Source organism: Argiope bruennichi, chromosome 1 (genome assembly GCF_947563725.1).
Source record: "Argiope bruennichi chromosome 1, qqArgBrue1.1, whole genome shotgun sequence".
Taxonomy (NCBI): domain Eukaryota; kingdom Metazoa; phylum Arthropoda; class Arachnida; order Araneae; family Araneidae; genus Argiope; species Argiope bruennichi.
This window is the reverse complement of record NC_079151.1, coordinates 54,575,668-54,596,822: the sequence shown is the minus strand read 5'-3', so window position 1 is coordinate 54,596,822 and position 21,155 is coordinate 54,575,668. Positions and strand designations below refer to the sequence as shown.

At 29.2% G+C, this 21,155-nt stretch overlaps 1 protein-coding gene across 1 annotated transcript; it reads left to right on the top strand.

Annotated features, from left to right (window-relative positions):
- Window positions 1–268: 268 nt before the first annotated feature.
- Window positions 269–15,754, top strand: LOC129969562 (glucose-6-phosphatase catalytic subunit 1-like). Its single transcript, XM_056084190.1, has 7 exons — window positions 269–391; window positions 4,556–4,620; window positions 7,122–7,286; window positions 8,611–8,726; window positions 8,849–8,939; window positions 12,076–12,197; window positions 15,060–15,754. Exons 2-7 carry the CDS (start codon window positions 4,568–4,570, stop codon window positions 15,557–15,559), a joined length of 1,047 nt encoding a protein of 348 aa, XP_055940165.1. The 5' UTR covers window positions 269–391; window positions 4,556–4,567; the 3' UTR covers window positions 15,560–15,754.
- Window positions 15,755–21,155: the final 5,401 nt, after the last annotated feature.

The window sequence follows — 21,155 nt, the reverse complement described above, 5'->3', positions numbered from 1 at the left end:
TTGATTTTGCGAACAAACGATAAAGCACAAATCTACATTCCATGATTAAATTCCATGAAATCATTTCATTCTGTGAACCAATATATATGTACTATCCTTGTTCATAAATCGATATCATAAATTAATGAATTGAAACGACCATCTTGACTTAAAATCCGCGAAGAACAATAACGATCGAACATTGATAACTAAACATCACACATTGTGACGTAATATTTTTCGATTTGTTCTGCAACTGCTATTAGATAGATTTACAATGCATACAAGCATAAGTCATGAATATTTATGTTTGAACATTTCCGCGGTAACTGTGCAACAAAGAAACCCAAAAATAAACTCAGCATTATTAGAGTTAATCTCGGCGCGAATCTGCTTCAAAAGTTTCGTTTAGGTAAGAGCATCTTTTTCTCGCTAGTTGTAATTCTTGTTTTTGTAAAAATTTATATATAGTTGGAATGTTTATACAAATTATATAAGAATATACATAATAATATTAATGCATAATTATGTATTTGTAAACAAAGAATGTACAATATATCATAAGGCTATACAGGTTTGTCGAATTTTGATAAAAACTGATAAAAGATATGTAACTATTATTTTAATCATCTTTAAAAATTATATTTGTTAAGGTTTTTGAGATTAGAGCAATGATACTAAAACTTACTTTTTTTTGTACACAATCCTATAAAATCACCGAATTGAAAAATTTGCTGATTTAGGGTCAAACTATATAAATATGTATAATTAATTATACATATTTATATTAATTATTATTTTTGCGTAATTTACTGCATTCCAAAATGATTTTAAATACAATAATTTAGATAGAATTTTTTATCTTATATATTTACTATCTCTAAAATCTCCACAGAAATAAAAATTAGGGATTAAATAAAATATCAGATAAGTGAAACACGATTTAATTTTTCGTAAAAATGAATTCTTTTTTCTCTCTACTTTTAAAGTAAATTCGAATTTTATCATACACTTATCATTTTGTGTCTTGACTCCAAACGTCTGGGAGTTTCTCGGAAAATTATTGAGAATATTTTGAAATCATTGCATCAGAAATAATTCGAAAACTGATTCGATTATTTCCAAATCTGGTTCAAAATTCAAAAGCCATTTAACTAATCACAATGATATGATCGCATCATTAATCATTGTATAACACTTTACATTCTGAAAAGTAATAAGGTGTATATTTATGCATATTTAAGTGTAAGAGCTTCTTTTAGTGCTTTGAAAGTTTTAGGGGTTTTTTTAGAATTTTCTTAAAAATGAATGTGAAAGTCTTTGTTATTATACTGATTTCATCACAATCATCATTTAACAAGAATGTGAAAATCGTGCATCCTTCAGAATGTCGAGTCAGACTCGACATTGGAATATAAAGGATTAAACCAAAGGATTTATTTGTGAGCATATTTTTTGTTTACATAGTTTTAATAACATGAATAGGTTCAAATAACATGAGTATGTGTATCTATGAGTATGCGTTCTGGTTCTCTGCACATATGTACTTAGAGATGTGCACATCGCAGCGTTTTAAAAAAATTCTGATTAGAATTTTAATTAATTAATAAATAAACTACATTTTGACATCTTTTTAGCTATAACTTTTGGAAATATTATAGCAGAAATTTTTTACATCATCTTAAATTCACTCACTTTTTCTATTTTACCAATTTTTTTTTTCGTATAATTATTCTTATTCGATTTTTAATTAATTTTTTAAAAATATTTATTCGCTTTTTACAACAACATATTTTTTTGCTGAAATGAAATAGAAATCCTTTTTATAATTATTAATAATATTTAGACCTTTTTTACATTGTTGATAATCAAGGTATGAAAGATACGGTTTATTTTTCTAAGTTTTAGTAAGAAAGATTAATAAAGTAAGTAATATTTAGTTATAAAGATTTTGAAATTTGCTGAGTTACATTTAAGACTTAACCTCAGAATGAAACAATGACGAAATTTTTTTTTAAGTACAGCTATTTTTAAATACTGTTTCTCTTGTGTTATGTATAATTAGATGCTTAAAGATATAGACCAAAAATTAGGGAAACGTATAGGACCATGAATACAATAATGAAAGGCTTTTAAAATAGCATGAATTCATGCCTATCAAAATTCAAAACTGAAAACTATTTTGCTCATGAAGTCATTAACACTAAGTAATAAAAGTTTTTTTTAAGGAATTTTTTAGTAATTATTAATTTCTACTGTTTGCCAAATGCACCTGGTGGAAAATAATTAAAGGTATACCACAGCTATTTCTATGTTTTATAATGTTAACTGCAATTTTTCACTTTAAAAAAATTGTAATGTAAATGTAATGTTATGTAAAATATTTTTTTTTTCAAATTTAAACAAAATATATCAACTTAGTTTTTTTTTAATAATTCAACACAATAATTATCAATAAAATCCAGAATTGCTTACTTAATATTAAAAATGCCTCTTTTATTCGTTCAAATGGGTTTTGAAGTTCACAGTAAAACAGTTTGTACCATTGGAACTGACAATGCTCTTGCATACAGTTTAGTTCATCATATTTATGTTGAAATGCATGTATAAAATCACGAATGAAATCAAAATTTACAACTTAGATTTTAGTGCCACTCGTTAATGTTTATTGGTATAATGCATCATTCAAAATATTTTAGGAACAATCATTGATATAAAAAAATGCTTGCAAGGCAAGAGTGTTTCAAAAATTTCTCTTTAGAAATATACTGGGAAAGGGGAAAATAAGTTTCCGTACGCAGCTATGCCTGTTATTGAAAGTTTCATTTTTGACACAAAATACTTTGTAATGAAAATGAAAATTTCAAAATTGGTTCAACACAATTTCATTTATTATTTATTAATATTATAAAGGAAAAAATATGGAGAACATTAAATATGTAAATTGGCAGAAACAAAAAAATGTTTCGGTACAGTATTTAGTACATGAAAGATGCTGATTAACTTGCATTTAACGAGCGGTAGGCTCTCATTTGGCCTTTATCACTTATCTCTAGCATTGTGGCATAACCTCACAAGTTTTTTTTTGTTGTTGTTTCTGGACAAATATTGCTCTAAATGTCCTGAATGTCCCTTTTAAGTTGTCAAATTATTGTCCCTTGAACTTAATGTCAAATTATTATTTTTTTAGTTCAAGACTGATTTCTTCCCATAAATGTTCTGTAGGTTCAAATCGGAAGACTGGGGAGGGCTATGAAGCTGTTGTTTAACATGTAGAGGCATTACCATTGACAAATCTCGGGGATGTGCTTAGGATCGTTATCCTGTTGGGAAGTAAAGTTAGTTCCAAGAGACAGTTTTTCTGCATTGGTTAAAACTTTGTTTCAGAATGTCAAAATACAAGTTCCTATCCATATTTCATTCTATAAAACATAAATTTCCGATACCAGCAGCACTCATATACCCCCACGTCACGATCCCACTACCACCGTGCTTCACAGTTCCATATAAATTCTTAATAAACATCTGCTGTTTTGGTTTCCTCCAAACCAAAACTCGACCATCTGACTCATAGATATTAAATTTTGATTCAACACTAAAATGGACCGATTCCCAAAAAAGTAAGAGGCTTGCTTACATGTTTCTTTGCAAACTCGCGATGCTTTTTTCTGTTGCAGAGACTTATAAAAGGCGTTTTACGGACCGGACGTCCATTATAATCTTTTTTTAATGACATTTCTCACCATTTGAGGTACGACTTTATTGTTGTAATTAACCATTAAATCAGTTGCAAGTTGTGGGGCACTAATCAGCGGATTATCTTGCATCTAACGCATATATTTCTTTTATGCAAGCGATTTAACTTCTGAGATCAATCTGTAGCCTCAAATTTTTGTAACTCTATATAAATTTATATGGAACAAAATTGTGTATGTTTTTGTAATTCCAATGAAATGTTATTTTTATATAAAAAAAATTACACACACACACACTGAATTTTCATACGAATTTTATATTTTCTAAATTAAAATTTTCCTGTATCTAAGAAAATAATTAAAAAAATTGAATATAAAATGCATACTTTGATTTCTTTTAATGTTTAATCGAAATCTTTATTATCAGTTTCATTTCCTCAAAAATTAAGACACTTGAAATAGTTCAAAGATATTTTAATTTAATTAGAATATTATTTTGAGAAAAGTCATTAAAATGTACTTTTTCTTCTTTGGGCACTTCAAATATTCGTTTTATTGAACAATGTATTTCATAATGCTATTTTAATTGAATATAGAAATATATTTTGATGATGAAACAGTACAATGAGATTTTCATATTTTAGTTATTTCAAAGTTTACTATCCTCTTAAATGCTTTCAATTAAAAAAAAAAATCGTTAAAATTCCTAATACATAATCTACGCGGCGCCATCTCTTGGCGGGATCTATAATTTTAGAAATTTTGTTTTAAATATTTTTTCAAATAAAAAAAGTGTGAAACAAGTATAAAAAGTAAAGTTTTGGTCTCCTATGAGCCGACCTGTCATTCAATAATAATAATAATATTTTTTTTGGCAACAGAATTTTTCAAGTATGGAAGGAATCTATCAAATTGACGTCACAATTATAGAGGTGTTTCAGTCTTGGTAAGTACTTTCATAATTTTCAGAAATTTTTATAAAATATTTTTATTTTACTAGATATAATTAAATGAACCATTCGGATGCATTCATTTAAAATAATACGAAAAATAAATCCCCTAGTCCAAACTACTGATCCGATTAAGCAGTATTTCATCTTTTTTTTTACCATAAAAAAACTTCGGAGGAAATTATTATTATTTATTTATATTAAGAGGTAACTAAGAATTTTATTTCAACGATACCAATTTCATTCTTATGTCATTTTTCTTCAAAATGATATTAATTCTTTAGAAAAATTAATGCAAATGATTCTGAAATAAGGAACTTTGTAGATGCTTTGTATTGATTAGCGCCTTCTATGTATGAACTCAAAAAGACCGGAAAGAGAGAAACTGTGATGGAGTGACGTGAGGATCAGTGGTCTTATGTGGTAAGACGATGTGTATGTGATGTGTGTGTTTCGTGGAATATGGCCTCAGAAAACTGTTAACAAACGGCCCATTTAATGCTGAAATAACTTTATATCTTTTATATATGTGTACCTGTGATGTGTGCAATAAATTTCTTATTAAAACATATTTCACTAAAAGATTGTTGACTATTATTTGCTCTTAAGAGACGTGACAGCTTCTTTGCCGGATTGCATAAAGACTCTGAACTACTTTACCCAGGGATATGATTCTTCATCGCATTCGCGGCTCTCCGCTTTTTTTTTCCCCGTATTTTTTCAGTTTTTTTTTTTTTTTTTTTTTTTTACATAAAAAATTTTCACCTCAATTTAAAAAAACGGTAGAAATTTTCTACCACTGAAAAAAAAGTAGAAAATCTTTCTTTCTTGGTGCGCATCCCTCCACACCCTATCTGGCAAAGCTGTCAACTTGCAGAGGAATATTATTCATCATAAAATACACATACAAAATGTATACACATAAAATACACACACAAATGAAGCTGCTTGCTTTAATAATGTAGATGATTTTATAAAGCAAACTATGAAACACTGGCTAAGTAATACCTATGAAATACCTGTAAAAAACGAAACTCCATTCTGATATATGCCGAATAGGTTCATCCACCATTAAAACATATTTACTAAAATATGCAAGTGAAGTATATTTACTATAATGTAATGGCTATCCCTTCATATCTGTTGTCCAATATACATTCATTGAAACTTGTCCTAGCAATGTACTTCTTAAAGTGTCATTGGTAAAATCATATGCTATTGATTCATTTCTTTTATAAATTATTTTGAAATGAATATAAAAGCTGTTTGGGCTGTAATTTTGATATTTTTTCTGTGCATTATTGATTTAATTCTTATTTTTTGCTTGTTTTTCTTTCGTGTTTTGTTTTGTGTTGCATTTTTGGATTTTCTCTTTTTTACCTTTCGGTCAATCACATTCCTGTCTCCCACAAATTTTATAAAATTTATCTTTTATTTCAATATTTTTGTTTTAGAAAATGTTATTGTATATTATAATATTTTATACGAAAATAACTTATATGTTCGAAATAGTATGTATGAAAGGATTTTAATCTCAAGCAACGCCGGGTATATCAACAAGTTGATAAACAAAGTCAGCGAAATGAGTGCACTTGTTCATGATGAAGAAAGTGCCAAAGAGATTTTTTGAGATATATATATATATAAATTTTAGGATAAGGGATCATTGAGGGCGTATCTAGGTTCAAGAAATTTCATATGAAATAAAAAAAAAAATTCCAAAATCAGCACAGTGGTTGTATTTGGGGGACTCTGCCAAGATTTTTCTCTATAAGAATATGCAATGAAAGGTATTTTTGAGATTCCCTTTGAAAATTGAATGAGGGTGGGGATAGCAAGAGGGATTCATGGCTTATCTAAAGGTTATGAACTTTCATATGAAATAAAAAAAATAATAATAAATTTAAAAAAGACCCATCAGAATCATTCACTGGTAAAGGCTGGAGAACTGGTCCTTTGGTTTTCCCGATTTATTTTTAAAATTTAATATACAGAAATAAATATTGTGTTTTAATCAGAGGATCTGTGATACCTACAAGAGTAATTTTGAAATCTAGAAGCATTTCAGTTATCATGATTGAAATTTTGAACAGTGTTTATTATCCTTGATTGATGATATCATGACTGAGGAGAATTATTAATAAAAATTATTTGTGTGGTGCAATGAAGATCATTATGATCCGTGCCAGGGGAAGCAAGAGGACATGTGTTTTTGGGAACATTTCTTTAATGATCACATTTCACACTAAACAAACACAAACACGAAAGACAAGACTTGACATTAACGCGCGTACATCTCGGAATAGCATCTCATCTCATTATAATATCAATCGAAATGCACTATGGGATGCGTACTTAATCAGGTTTCGCCATTATGCAAAAGAGAAGATAGGGTAATGTAACTGCTACATTCGTTAAAAAATTGTTTTAGCAACCTGTTAAAAAATATAATATAGTTACTTCTTTTCATTGCTTATATTATTTTTATTTCATTTAGGTTCCTAGAATATGAAAAAGTATTCATTGCTATTTCAAATATTTTTGACCCACGGTATGCTTTTCTATTATATGCACCAATCGTGTTTTCGGTGGATTGGTATATAGGAAGGAAATTGATGTGGGTGGTTGTTGCGGTTGAATGGATAAATCACTTATTAAAATGGTAAGTGGGATCTTGTTCACGTTTTGTACTAAAACTAGATTTAACCACATATGATAATTCATTTTTCACTGGAAGCTATTCGGCGTTTCAACAGCATCCGCTTTGATTTCCTTACTCTTTCAGATTGAGAGAACTATCACGGTTTGGAAGTTCCTTTTGAGAATATCTGCATTCAGCAAAATGAACTCAACAAAGCATCAACATATTTAATCGTCTGCCGCCATGCATCTTAAAAATGTCCCCACCATTTTTATTTGCGTCATTATTAAATGCGTAAAATATAACTATTGGCGTATAATGGCGATGAAATACTAATCTTTGGCGGGAATTTAGTATTTTCACTGAATCTATCATATGATGACAAGTTTTTTGGCAATTAATAGAATCAGAAAATCGAATTTGTGCTTTAAACTCATTTTCCGCCATCAGTTGAAATAAAAATTTGACCAATAACTGCACTTGTAGTGATAAAATAGCATACCAAATTTGATATATTCAAATCATTGTGTTTTTGAGCTATTGCGTTTATGTGTTTCTGAATGTACAGAACAGACCGAACCGATGGTCAATCCCTTGTTGGATTTGGTTCAAAATAGGATAGATGTCTACATTATAAATTTTAAATATGTGTATCGAATTTTATCCATCGAGCTCTCTTCGTTTTGTAATTATCGTATTAATTTATATTCGAAAGCCGGACTTCCTTTGAACACATTTTACTCAAAATTTGGTGTAAAGACTATATACTTAATATCTTCCGTTTAGCTCAAAGTGTTTTTGAGTTTTCTTTGTCACAAATGGATGGACGGACGGACAAAGATAGACATTTTTTTAAAAATATTTTTCGAACTCGGAGTCTGAAATCTGCAGATTCGTCAAAACCTTGAATTCGAATTATTTGGCGATTACAATATTTTCTCTATACATCGTATATGAGAAAGTACAAAGTTCATTGAGGTCTGATTGAAGGTCAAAATATTTCAAAGAAAGGGATTTCTTGAACAATAATAGCTGCCACAAATATCATATACCAAAATTTTGAGGTCACAAAAATATTAGTAGTTATATGATACAATCTATATAACTACTATCTTCCTAGAATTTATTTTTTAGAAAATCCATTTAGGAAAAAAGTGTTTTGAGTATTAAATGAAATTTTTAAGTCGAATTTTCCTATTAAATATTGCATACATGAAAATATTTAAAAAAGAATATTAATATTGAGCATTAAAATTTAAGTCATTTTTTTTGTCAATATTTCAAATCCTGCCATTTTTTTATGGCAACTGAAATAAAATGAGATTATACTATTCATCATTTTTAGGTTATTACATGGGGAGCGACCTTATTGGTGGGTACATGAAGCAGATGTGTACAACGGAAGAGGAATTCCCGTTCCAAATATATACCAGTTTTCACTGACTTGTGAAACAGGTCCAGGTATAGAGAAGAAATGTTCTATAATGTACATAGAACTCGAATGCATACTAGAAGTTAAAATAATTTGAGTTGTGTATAATATTTAGGCTACAAATAAGAGATATAATTATATATCAATTTAGGTAGTCCGTCTGGGCATTCGCAGAGCTGTGCTGCTGTGTGGTACGTCATATTTGATTCCTTCCTCGAGAAATATGGTTCAGTCGTACAAAAGTAAGTAAAATTTATTTATTTACAAGAATTTGATTATTCCTTCCTCTGATTTAATCATTTGATTTGTAATTTTTCTTTTTTGGAAATAAGAGGTTCTATTTTCAAAATAACAAAGGACACCGCTATTTATTTATTAATAAGTAATTTATTGATTTTATATTGGATATTAACCTCGAAAATTAAATATATCTGTGGTATTTCGCATCTTCGATACCAATAGGAGAATATTACCTAAAGGCAAAATCTAGTTAAGTTGTGTTAGATCCTTTAGGCAAAATGAGATACCTTCAATCACCATCTTCCCAAATTCCAAAACTCACTGTTTTTATTGATTTTAATTTAATCTACATATAAGCAATTTTTAAATAAAAAATATTATGTCAAAATTTTTTAAAAAAATTATTGCATATTTTTTTTAATGAGAATTGGATTTAGAATCTCACTTCCTTAAGAGCACAAAATGTTCTTCAGTATTGCTAATACAGATGATATTTATGGCATTCAGAATATCGAACAATGCAGTGGAGATATCAAACTACCTTGTTTTAATATTGATATAAAAAATTTAAAAGTAATTTTAAACAAAATGATAAAATACGTTACAGAAATGATTTAACACAATCTAAATATTCTAATTCAAAGTCTAATAAATTATCGACTTGAAAATCGAACAATCAAATGCAAAAAAATATAATCGCACTGACCAGTAAGGAAATTTGGAACAAAAAAAGAGATTTAAGAATTTTTTTTTCTGTAATTTAAACGATATTTAACGTTAATTTGAATAAATTCAAATACATATCCATGGTAAATAAAATGAAAATAGAATATTAAATTACCTTGAAAATACTGCAATACAATTTCGGAGGTAACTGAAATGTGCACGACCTATAGCTAATTAACTTACTTCACCGATTTAAAATTCTTTTCTAAAAGGGGTTACCTGTTTCTTTGTAAATTATCTTTTACCCAATGAATCCAACGGTAGTGATTATTTACATCAATCTTTGTTGCTTGTCCTCCCCACTTTTATTGTTTGTCTAATTAATATTAGAAGCTTTTCCTTATTTGTAAATAAACTTGTTCGAGACATGAAAATACAAAATCGGAAACAACGATCTAATTTGGTATTTTCAGTAAGGAAATATGGTTAAAAGATTTAAGTTAAAACATGCATGCAAATGAAATCGATTTATCACAAATTTGATTTAATCCGCATCATAATTTTGAAAGGAAAAATAGATAACTAATATCTGTCGGAGAGAGTATTTTAAAATGGAATATTTTAGAGATGATTCAATTTATCAGAAATATAATGCATTAAAGCTTTCATTATTTCAGCAACCAGATTTAAAAGAAATAAAAACGTTAATAATCTTAGCCGCTAGAATGAACGATATTAAACAAACAAATTTTGTTTTTATCTCCTGGTAGAATGATGGAAAACGTTTTTATTTATCAAGCGGATCGTGCTGGTAGGCGTAACACTTTAAAGAAGGTTTAGTTTAGTTTAATTATATTAACGTCCCGTTGTAAAGCAACACTAGGGCTATTTTGGGACGGATCTCGTAATTTTGAACCGCGGTCAGATGACGAGAACGACACCTGAGCTGGCACCCCTCCCCCCCACCTCTCCACACTACATTACACCAGCGAGAGGACCTTTCAAGTGGGAATGTGAATCTGCTGAATATTTATATTTGTAACAGAAGAAAGAAATTACTACGCGGGGAAGTTTATAATTTTATTCTTATAAAATAAAAATTTAATTTTACATTTTCTGTTTCAGTTTTTTCCCTCAATGGTTCAAGAATATACAGATTAAAATAACACTTGGTAAAATAACACAAAACAAAATGTATCTAGGATCTCAGTTTACATTCAGGTTATTTATGAATTAAAATACAAATGCACTAGACTCGCGATTTGAAAAAGGTATCATTAGGGTGAGATTTTAGAGAGCAGGGGTAGCGGTGGCCTCTACCCTGTAAGATCTCTTTCGTTGGGCCGGAGGTTTTCAGGCTCGAAACCCAGTAGCCCCGAAGAACCGCTGCATAAGCAGGCCAATTGCATGCTAAATCAGTCGGATCCAAATGCCATCCCCCTAGTGTGATGCGGAAATTTGGAAAGGGAGGTGTCAGCTCTGATGTCACTCTCATCACCATCGTTCAGAATAGCGAGGTCCCTTTCAAATGAGCCTTAGTGTTGCTTTCAAACGCGATGTTAATATAATTAATCTAAAATAAAATTTTAAATTGAGATTTCTATTGTGAATTACATTTGACAGTAGCTAAAAATCACAAGGTTCAAGTGCGCCAGCCAATATGTACATCAGATAAGGGTGACATTCTAACGATTAAATAAAATAGTTAATTTTTCAATATAAAGAGCACAAAATGAAGAATTATTTTCAAATCAATTTATTTCAATGAACCATTGGGAGTGGTTCTCCAGAAATTTTCTTGCACTTTCTCTAATAGTACGAATAATAGTAACGAAAAATCCTATGAGCGTGCGCTTTTTGATGATTAATTGCTCCAATGAGGTTATTATACAAGCACCAGAACACTGAATGTGTATTTTTGGATTATTTTGTTAACACAGATCTGCAATTGTAGTCACAAAATTACAAATTAAATTTCATATATTTAAATTATTGCGATTTTAAGTTATCGCTTTTACATGCTTGTGAAAATATAAGCAGAAAGACGGTTCTCTTGTCGGATTTGGTACCAAATTCGATAGATATCTCCGCTTTAGATGATAAATATGAGCACCAAATTTTATTCATCTAGCTCGCTTTGTTTTGTAGTTATTGTGTTATATTCGGACCGGCGTGCAAACAGACTTCTTTTGAATGGATTTCGCTTAAAATTTGATAAAACCTAAACTTTTTACTAGAGACTGTATGTCATTCAACTAATTCAACATCGAGCTCATAGACAGACGGACAGATATAATTCCAAAAATGTGTTTTCTGGTGGAGATTAAGGAGATTCGTCAAAATCTCCACCTTCATATTTTGGGCGATTATAAAAAATAAAAATTGCATTTTTTACTATTTGCTGCACTATATAATTTGATTTTTTTTTCTAATTCAAGAAATATCTCAACAATTAATATTCCAATTTTATAGAGATGATCGAATCTCAAAGTTATGTTGGACAGTATATTTTGCTCTACTGGCTACGGTCGGGACTTCTAGAATATTCATTGCAGCACATTTTCCACATCAGTGTTTGTTTGGAATGTTTTTAGGTAAAGTATGAATTTTTCCCTAATATTTAAAATGTATGAATCTATATAGTTAATGTGTTTTGAGCTTGAAAAAATTCAAGCCAGCTTTTAAAAAAAAAAAAAATCTTGACCTTTAAATGTTGCTTACTCGACTCTTTATTAATTAACGCCAGGTTTATCAAGAGGTCATTTTGACCCCTCTGAGAAAATTCATCGCTAAATTTCTTCAAAAAATTATTGTCGTATTTTACAAGAATATTTTAATTAATTTTTACTTACATTTATAAGACATATAATCGCAAATCTTATCTTTTTTTTTTAGTTTCGGAGGAATGTATATAGTATACCTACTTTTACCGAAGGGGTCATTTTGACCATTCGAATAAATATTGTTGAGAATACATACATTTATATTTAAATATGTAACATCTTGATAGGATGCGCATAGATATAGAAATAAGCATGTGTTAGCAGAGTAAACTGTGTGTACATAAGAAGCAAAAAGCCGAATCCGAAAGTGAGTCAGATAGCAGAAGCTATTATATGTTTTTAGTAAGAAGACGTGTGAGTCAACGTGTGTTTTGGTAGAATAGATGGTCTTGAAGACCTAGATTTGGAAATCAACACTTTTTTTAGTAAATAAACTGTCTTTTCATCACATCACACTTCAAAAAATATATTGAAAATATTAAAAAAAAAAAAAATCTACTTTAACTTCATAATAGGTCAATTTATATTTTTCTCTCATTAAACACCGAAAGGGCTCAAAATGAGCTCTTTGGTAGAAATAGGTATATGCCAATTCATGGTAAACCTAGTATTAAAGCCAAATATCTCAACTGCGACATAGTAGGATCTTTAATTTAAATTGTATTGTATATCATTATCGGTCCTTTAAAGTTTGTGCAAAACATAACATTCAGAACAGCGAGATTACAAGGGTAAAATTTTCCATTCCTATTTCATAGCCCTTTAATTGCATAATAATAATAGAAACTGATGAGTAGTTTAAGACTCCCATAACACTGAGACTTACTAAGTAGCAAAAGAAAATATAGAACGCGACATTTATTATAAAAAAAAAAAAAAAAAACTAGATTAAAGAACACAATAAATTAAAAATATTACTTCTAATATTTATTTTTAATCTTAAGATAGTTTCTCCATTTTTCAATAATTTCGTTACTGTATTTTATAGTTAGGATCCCTTGGCTGCGAAGCTTTGCTTTCTTCTTTAAAAAAATGGTTTGATGATGCTTGAGAAACTCGTTTTATGAATTTTCCTTTTTCGAAAATTTGAAGTAACGTTGATTTGGGAATTTCAATAGCGTCAGCTGCTGAACTTATAGTGAATCATCTCTGTTAGAGGAATAATTTTTTTTCATAATATTCACATCCATAATATTGTTTTTTCCAGAATCAGTATTTGCATAAGATTTATCCTAACAATTACTTTGGGAGCCTATAACCAAATTCTTGATATAGTCATTCGACCGCCTTTAAATCATTTTGCATTAAACGTAATTGCATCTTCCTGCAACATTTCGTTTCTCTTTTGTTGCATCAAGACCGGAACAATCGCAGCACAATCTTTGATTAAAAATTCGCTTATTTTTTCCCCCTATCGTACTTTTACAATAGGTTGATATTCAACTGAAATTATTTCGATCTGCGAATGAAATTAGAATAATTAAGTTAATCTAAAAATTAAAAGATGGGTAAAAAAAAACAAAAAATAATAAATAAATAAAATGAGATGTCATCGAACATTGATTTTGACTGAAAGCTTCGCAATTTTACGCTACAACATAACTTACAACTGCACTATAAATAATCTCCATTTAAATATTCACTTGCTAATATTATTACTTGACAGAAGGTGTATATTTTTTGAGGGGGTTCGATTAACATGTTAAACTCAAAAGCTGTTGTTGTTGCTTATGGCATTTATCATAGGCAAGCCTGCTGACGATTTTAAGTCGAATTTTAGCATCTCTTTGTTTCAGTAGCGCCATCTAGAGCCAAGAGTGCGTCTTAGCTGCTCTTGCGTCACAGCCCTTTTCACGGGGCGGACTTAATTCATACATTTCATTCACTCCTCCACGAATCGTAATTTAGATTTGAATCAGAGAACAACCACCTCTGATCCAGTACCCCTAGTGGTATTGTCTCCACTTTGTGGCTATGGCAGATTTATATGTGCACCTGCCACCATGTTACACGGAGAGTCTTCGGCTGGCGGGGTTCGAACTCACAACTCAAAGGATGTGAATACAATGCCTACCAACCAGGCTATCCCGGCCTACTGAAAAACTAATACAAGTCAAAGGAACAAGTTTTGAATTCAAATAGGTTGCACACAAAATAGTTTATTTCACAGGTGGTGATGTTCGTATCGAGTAGCATACAGCAGCCATTTCTTGATACCTAGATACTACGCTTATGAATAAAGCTGCGATTTCCCATAATTAAAGGAAAGGGGTGTATGGGATTTAAATGTGCATTGATATAATATATGAGTAAATTTTAAAAATGAAATAAAGAAAAATGAATTTAGTTTTAATCATCATATCATGACATTTCGCATCTGCATTAATTTTTTCTGAGATTATTGATTTGGCTCTTCCATCTTTTGCTTCCTCTAATCAAGAATATTTTAATTCAAACACATGCAAGAAGCTTCTTGGTTCCATGAGCTTTGTGCACATGCCACTGAGAGCTCTATTCCAATACATTTACAAATCAACATTAGTATATTTAACACAATAACACTGAAAAAAATATTGAGTCTTAGACAGATAATAAAAGATGTAATTAGTAGTTAGATAAATTCGAAATATATATAAAATTTCATCATTTTATTTTTTTCCCCTTGATATTTAGGTTGGTTGGTTGCCACACGTCTCAAGAATATCAACCAGAAGCATTTCAGCATCTTTCAGTATTGTGTATTTACACTTGGCATGTTTGCGAGCGCTTTCCTAGTTTTCGAATTCCTGGAAGTTATCGGAGCAGATCCCATGTGGACCATAGAGAGAGCAGTGAAATGGTGCAACAACCCTGACAATGTTCACCTCGACACAACACCGTTATACGCAATGATGAGATATTGCGGTTTCATGTTTGGGATGGGATTTGGATTCAACAGTTACAGTTTCAACACATTTTCCAAGGAAAACTTCACTACGCCAATGAAAATCTGCTGTGCTTTGCTTTCAGTGGCAGTTTGTTTATTATCGGAAACTATTACTTTCTCTAAGGAGAATATGGCGTTTTTCTACTTTCAAGCTTTTGCACTCAATGCATTTTTATCATATGTTATGATATCTGTCATTCCAAATATGGTATTTCAAGTATCCAAGTTGAAAGAAAAAGATTCTTAAAATCGGAGAAGTGGAACTTACAGTTGTATTGATTGTATAGCAATTAAAATTTCGCCATTTAGAATTCGACTGATATTAAGAATCTGGAATGCTTTTTTTTAACTTCATGAAATCGGAAAATAAAATATTTAACTAATAACTAACTTTATTTCATTTTAATAATGAAATACCCAACAGAGATGTAATTTTAATTTGACTGAAATAAAAATTATACATAGCAGTTGATGAATAAAAGCGATTCTTTTTCTCATATATCAAGAAATTTGAAGCAAACTGACAGGGCCGCAGTGCGGAAAGAGAAATGAAATTATTATGATTACATGTTCCCATTCAAAGGTTAAAAAACAAATTTCCAACGTAGATATTTATTTAGATACCAGCACCAATGCATTCTTTCCTACTCAAATGTAAAGAGAGACATCGTGGAAAGCTCAAAAATGAAGCTAAAGAGTATTTTAAATCCGATTACAGGAACCGCTTGCAGTAAGATTTAGGAATGAATTCCTAAAGATTTGAGTAATTTTTTTGGTTAAAGATAAAACAATACAGATGATATTTGCACATAATTTAAATGCAAAAATTCGTTATGAATGTCCCGATTTCGAAACTTTACAGTGCAAAGTATTTGTATTATTCGAAAAGAAAATGTAATATTATTGAGAGGAATATATTTACGTTCTACACTCAAGTATCGCAAATATTCAATACTAGCCGTCTTTGGCAACCAGCCGGTTCGCCAATCTTAATGCACGTTAAAATTTTAATAATTAAATATTTTATGGAACTCCCATTTTAATTGCTTCTTCATTAAAATATTTTAAAACTTCAAATTTTAATAGTCATATAATTTAGACCTTCAGCCAACGTGATATGTATCTAATTTTCTGTTAACTCCCGTAGAATTTATGCTTAAAATTAAATTGGAAATGATTAAACTGCAATAAATATAATATTTTTTTTTACTGAAACGAAGCATTTATTTTTTTTAAATATGAGTACTGAAAACAGAGTCGCTGAATATTTAAACCTTATGGGCACTAATGAATATTTTTTCTTAATTTATATAATATCTCAAGAAGTTTTCAACAATATTTTCTCAGATTCATCATGAACAGATCGATTCAGTAACAATGTTTAGTTTTAAATGCATCAAACACTAAAAAAATAAACAAATCGTTTGAAATAATCTGTCGAAAACATATTAAACCTTCAAAACCAAGTTCGTATCCGTTGTCAACAATCAGAACACAATGCGCATGCGTGAATTTTCAACGCCAATTATGGTAACTCTATGACGATTAGAAATTTTTAATTTCCTGTATTCTGTTTTATTTTAATTTAAAAGTACTTCAGAATGAATTTGAAAGATCGAATAATTAACAATGTTTAATTTTAAATGCATCAAACATTAAGAAAATAAACAGAATCCTCTGAAATAATCGGCCGAAAAATGTTAACCCTAGCCTCATGACTGCTGGGGAAAAAAAAAAAAAAGAAAAAAAAACTGAATCCTTACTCATTCGGCGGTGGGGAAATGAAAAGATTTTTTTGGCGGGAAAGTTTTTTTAATTAAAAATTCAAAAAAAGGAACCCCCAGGTGCATATTCCCGACCTCCAAGGTATTCATGTGCCAAATTTGGTAGCTGTAGGTCGAACGGTCTGGCCTGTAGAGCACCAACACACACATTGAGCTTTATATAAGTACAGATAGATGTATATCTTTTTTTACGACATTCATCAAGATAATTATGCAGTTGTCATCAAACTTCCTGTGACATTTCATTGTTGATACTGGCAGAAGAAAACCAGATAAATTTATTGGAAATGAAGGTGCGATTTTAAACCTATGAAAGCATTATTGGTCGATCATTTGAAGAAGTAGAGAACTGTTACTTTACGATCACGGCAACTGAATCAATCCATGTGATTTCTTTTCGTGGGGGTTAGAAGTTAAAGGATACATACTTCCGTTTAATGCCCAACAGTACTTGAAAAACACATACCACCTTTGCTATAACTAAAATCAACAGATGCATGCTATAGAAGATTTAACATGAAATGCGTCACAAGTTTAATTAATCTATTCAATGTAACAAAATGTACACATAATGAATATTAATGATGAATTCAAAATTACATACTTTAAATAATAATATATATCTATTGTTCAACTAAATACAAATACTACCTGTTAATTGACCTTATATTATACAACAGGAAAAAGACTAAAAAAAAATTATGTGAAAAAATAATTTAATTTAAAGAAAATCCATTAAAAATAACCAGGTATCCAAATAGAACTTTCCTTTTTAATTTGAAATTTATCTCCATCTTATGACATACATTCTACAAATACATGGAAAAATTATAACATAATAAAAAAAAAAAAAAAAAGGAAGCTAATTTTTTTCAGGCAATCCAATAATTATGTCTTTGATTCTTTAAAACTGACAATGACATCAGTATATTTTTGCTTTTACGGGAAGCAATAATAATAAATTGAGCAATATTTTGTTTCCAATCAATTAATTATTTAGAAAAAAAATCATATTCTACTAAAATAATTATTTCCAAAAAGAAAAAAAAAAGTGTTATAAATTTAAATCCTACTACAATTGTGAAGTCAACAAAATGATCATCCTGTTTGGAGATGGGACTTACATATACTTATTTTAAGAATAGAAGATTTAGGAAATTGAAAATAAATATATATCTTTATTAATCTAAATCTACTAAAAAAGAAACCTAAAAACGTATAGCTTAAATTTGCTTAGAAGATTTCTTATATCAGAAGAGTATTTTAATTAATTTCTTACTTTATCAGTAGCAGATGGAATTTTCCCAACATAAAATGGTTTTCAAATGAAAATTAAATTAAAAAACATAACAAAATCTTAACATGAAAATTATTTTCGTTTCATAAGATGTATATTCAACAAAAGCAATAAAAAAAATCATTTTACAAAATGAAATTAAGTTTAAAATTTATTAAAATATTGCTAATATTTTAATGTATTTTTATTGTACAATAAATTATATTGTACAATAAAAGATATTTTATTTTTGTAATTAAACTATTGTATAAAGTCATACTGGCACATGCAAGGATATGCTCATTTTTAGTTCTTCTTCTATCAAACTTTTCTACACACATGCATAGTAATTGATAAAATAATTAAGTTTCTTGTTATCCTTTTTCTCTGAACGTAAAATGAAGAAGGAAGTCAATAAAGATTGTAATTCTGAGACTTAACAATTTTTAATGCTATAAATGGAACCTTATTTATTTGAATAATGTTTCATTTTTTTTGGGGGGGGGGGTTAAAAAAGTGAATATACAAGCCACTTCAATTAATATTGGACAAAAACCGAATCAGCTTCAGTGCTATTAATATAACAAAAGCTAAAAAATACTCTATTGGTATTCAATGAATGAATGTATAAAAATTAAATAAAAATGGAACAAAGAAAGTTAAAATTACAGATATACAAGTTAGAAGAAACTTGAAAGCTCTGATTTTTAGTTTGTATAAGTTAAAAAAATTATTTAAATGACAAATTTTAACCTATGAACTCAAGCTTACATGATAAAATAGATATAAAAATGATTACATTTCTGAAATTTTTGTAATGTGTAAATATTTTTTTTAAAGGAAAAAGACAATAAGTTTCTTAAAAATTCCCTGTATGATTTATCTTTTTTTAATTTTATTTTAGTAAACATAATAAAATAAAATATTTTGTATATCTGTTATGGCTCTAATTTAAGGCATCTACAATTTTATATAATATATATACCGGATCACTTCTGTGTTTTATGCTCTATACAAATGCAAATATTGCTTTAACTAGTTTTATCAGTAGTATGAAATAAGCAAATTAAACACATGCATAGTAATCTGTATCTTGTTCTGATTTTCGTATTTTAAATCAAGTAACATTTATGATTTTTAAAATTAAAACCAATTAATAAAAAGCAAAGTATATAATGTTTATTGACATATCACACACGATTTGGGGCGATTTTTAAAATTGTCTTCTAATAAGGTTTTATTTAAAATATTTCTAAAATCTCATATATAATCCTATATGACTATCATCAATATGGAGTTTAAAATATAATATAACAATCTAGAAATAAGGAAACTTTATTTCTCTTGTAAATACCGGATTTTTTTTTTATGGCAAACAAAAAAGTTATTCTATTCTTATTAGTTATTCTATAGTTATAAGTTATTCTGTTATTTAGTTATTCTATACTTATTTGAAATTAAATAAAAAATTATAATGATTTCAAACTCAGATTTCTTGAAATCTGAAGGGAGTACAAAACTACAATAGTGTTCAAAATTAAGATTATATATATTTGTAATAGCCCAAAAAGTTCTGAAAAGATAAAATTATATTTATATATATAAAAATTTTAACATCAAATAGATGTCTATTTGATATTAAATCTCTATGAGCAAGGAATAGATTTCTTACACGCAACTTCTATGTATATTTTATTTGCTGATTCATATACCTGGGTGAATTATGAGGAGAAGTTCAAAAGAAATAGAAGGAAGATCATCCCTAATGTAATGATATGAGAAATCGTTAGAAATCAAAGCAAAGCTTTCTAAAAAGCAAATTGTTTGAGATTTGGATGTTAAACATAGCATCATGCCCGATTTATGCGAACAATTTTAAGGTCAAATCAATAAAAAGAAAACTTGAGAAGTTAATTTGAAACCCATAACATCAATGAAGAAGGAAATTTGTCACTATAACATGAAAGCAGTGTTTCTTAACCCTTTAGTGACTTTTAAACAATTACTAAAAGCTGATTCCAAAACCACAATGTCCAAAAGGCAAAATCAGTAGCTAGTTTTGCTAGCAGACAGTATTGACACTGGACAAAAGACAATTAATAGTAGTTGGAAGCACATTCACTGTTTAGCCTACACACTGACACTCAATACAAATTCATCCCCAAAGATCAAAGTTAGAAATATCAAGAGAGAAACAAAGGTTAAATAGGCATGTCAGATGGTGTGCAGAATATCAATATGTTTACCAAAGCTTCTGCAACTACTTTGTGGTACAGAAATGAAATCCTGGAGTTGAATGCTCAGCTTCTCTTTCTAAATACATATAATTTCAATTTATACCTGTTCTTGAAATAATTACTTTCTAAGCATTGGAATTCTGATCCACCTTTAACTTCTCTTACACAAGCTCTTATTTTTTAATGCGGAGATCAAAATGCCATTTTGGCTAAATTCCTTCCTCACTTTCCCATATTCTCATTTTCCTGCTTTCTGTTTAGTCATTGATCAAAGAAATTTTAATAAATGGCCAATGAACAGCTGCCTCACTACTATCAAGAAATAATACAAGATATTTCAAGAACTAAATGCCTGCTTTCTTTCCCAGTGCGTACATAATACAAGTGTGTATGCTTGCTCACCTAGGGCTAATTTGGTTAACAAATTTCAGGAAAGTGAGAACATTAACTTAATTAGATTAATTAATCTGATATTGAGACTTAAATCTAAAAGACATTTAAGGAATATTCTTGGGAAAATGCTTTCTCATTCTCAGAACAATCCAA

Coding starts and splice junctions, on each gene's coding strand:
- LOC129969562 (XM_056084190.1), top strand. CDS start 4,568: ATGGAAGGAATCTATCAAATTGACGTCACAATTATAGAGGTGTTTCAG. Junction 8,727..8,848: donor GACTTGTGAAACAGGTCCAG/GTATAGAGAAGA, acceptor ATATCAATTTAG/GTAGTCCGTCTGGGCATTCG. Junction 8,940..12,075: donor TATGGTTCAGTCGTACAAAA/GTAAGTAAAATT, acceptor CCAATTTTATAG/AGATGATCGAATCTCAAAGT.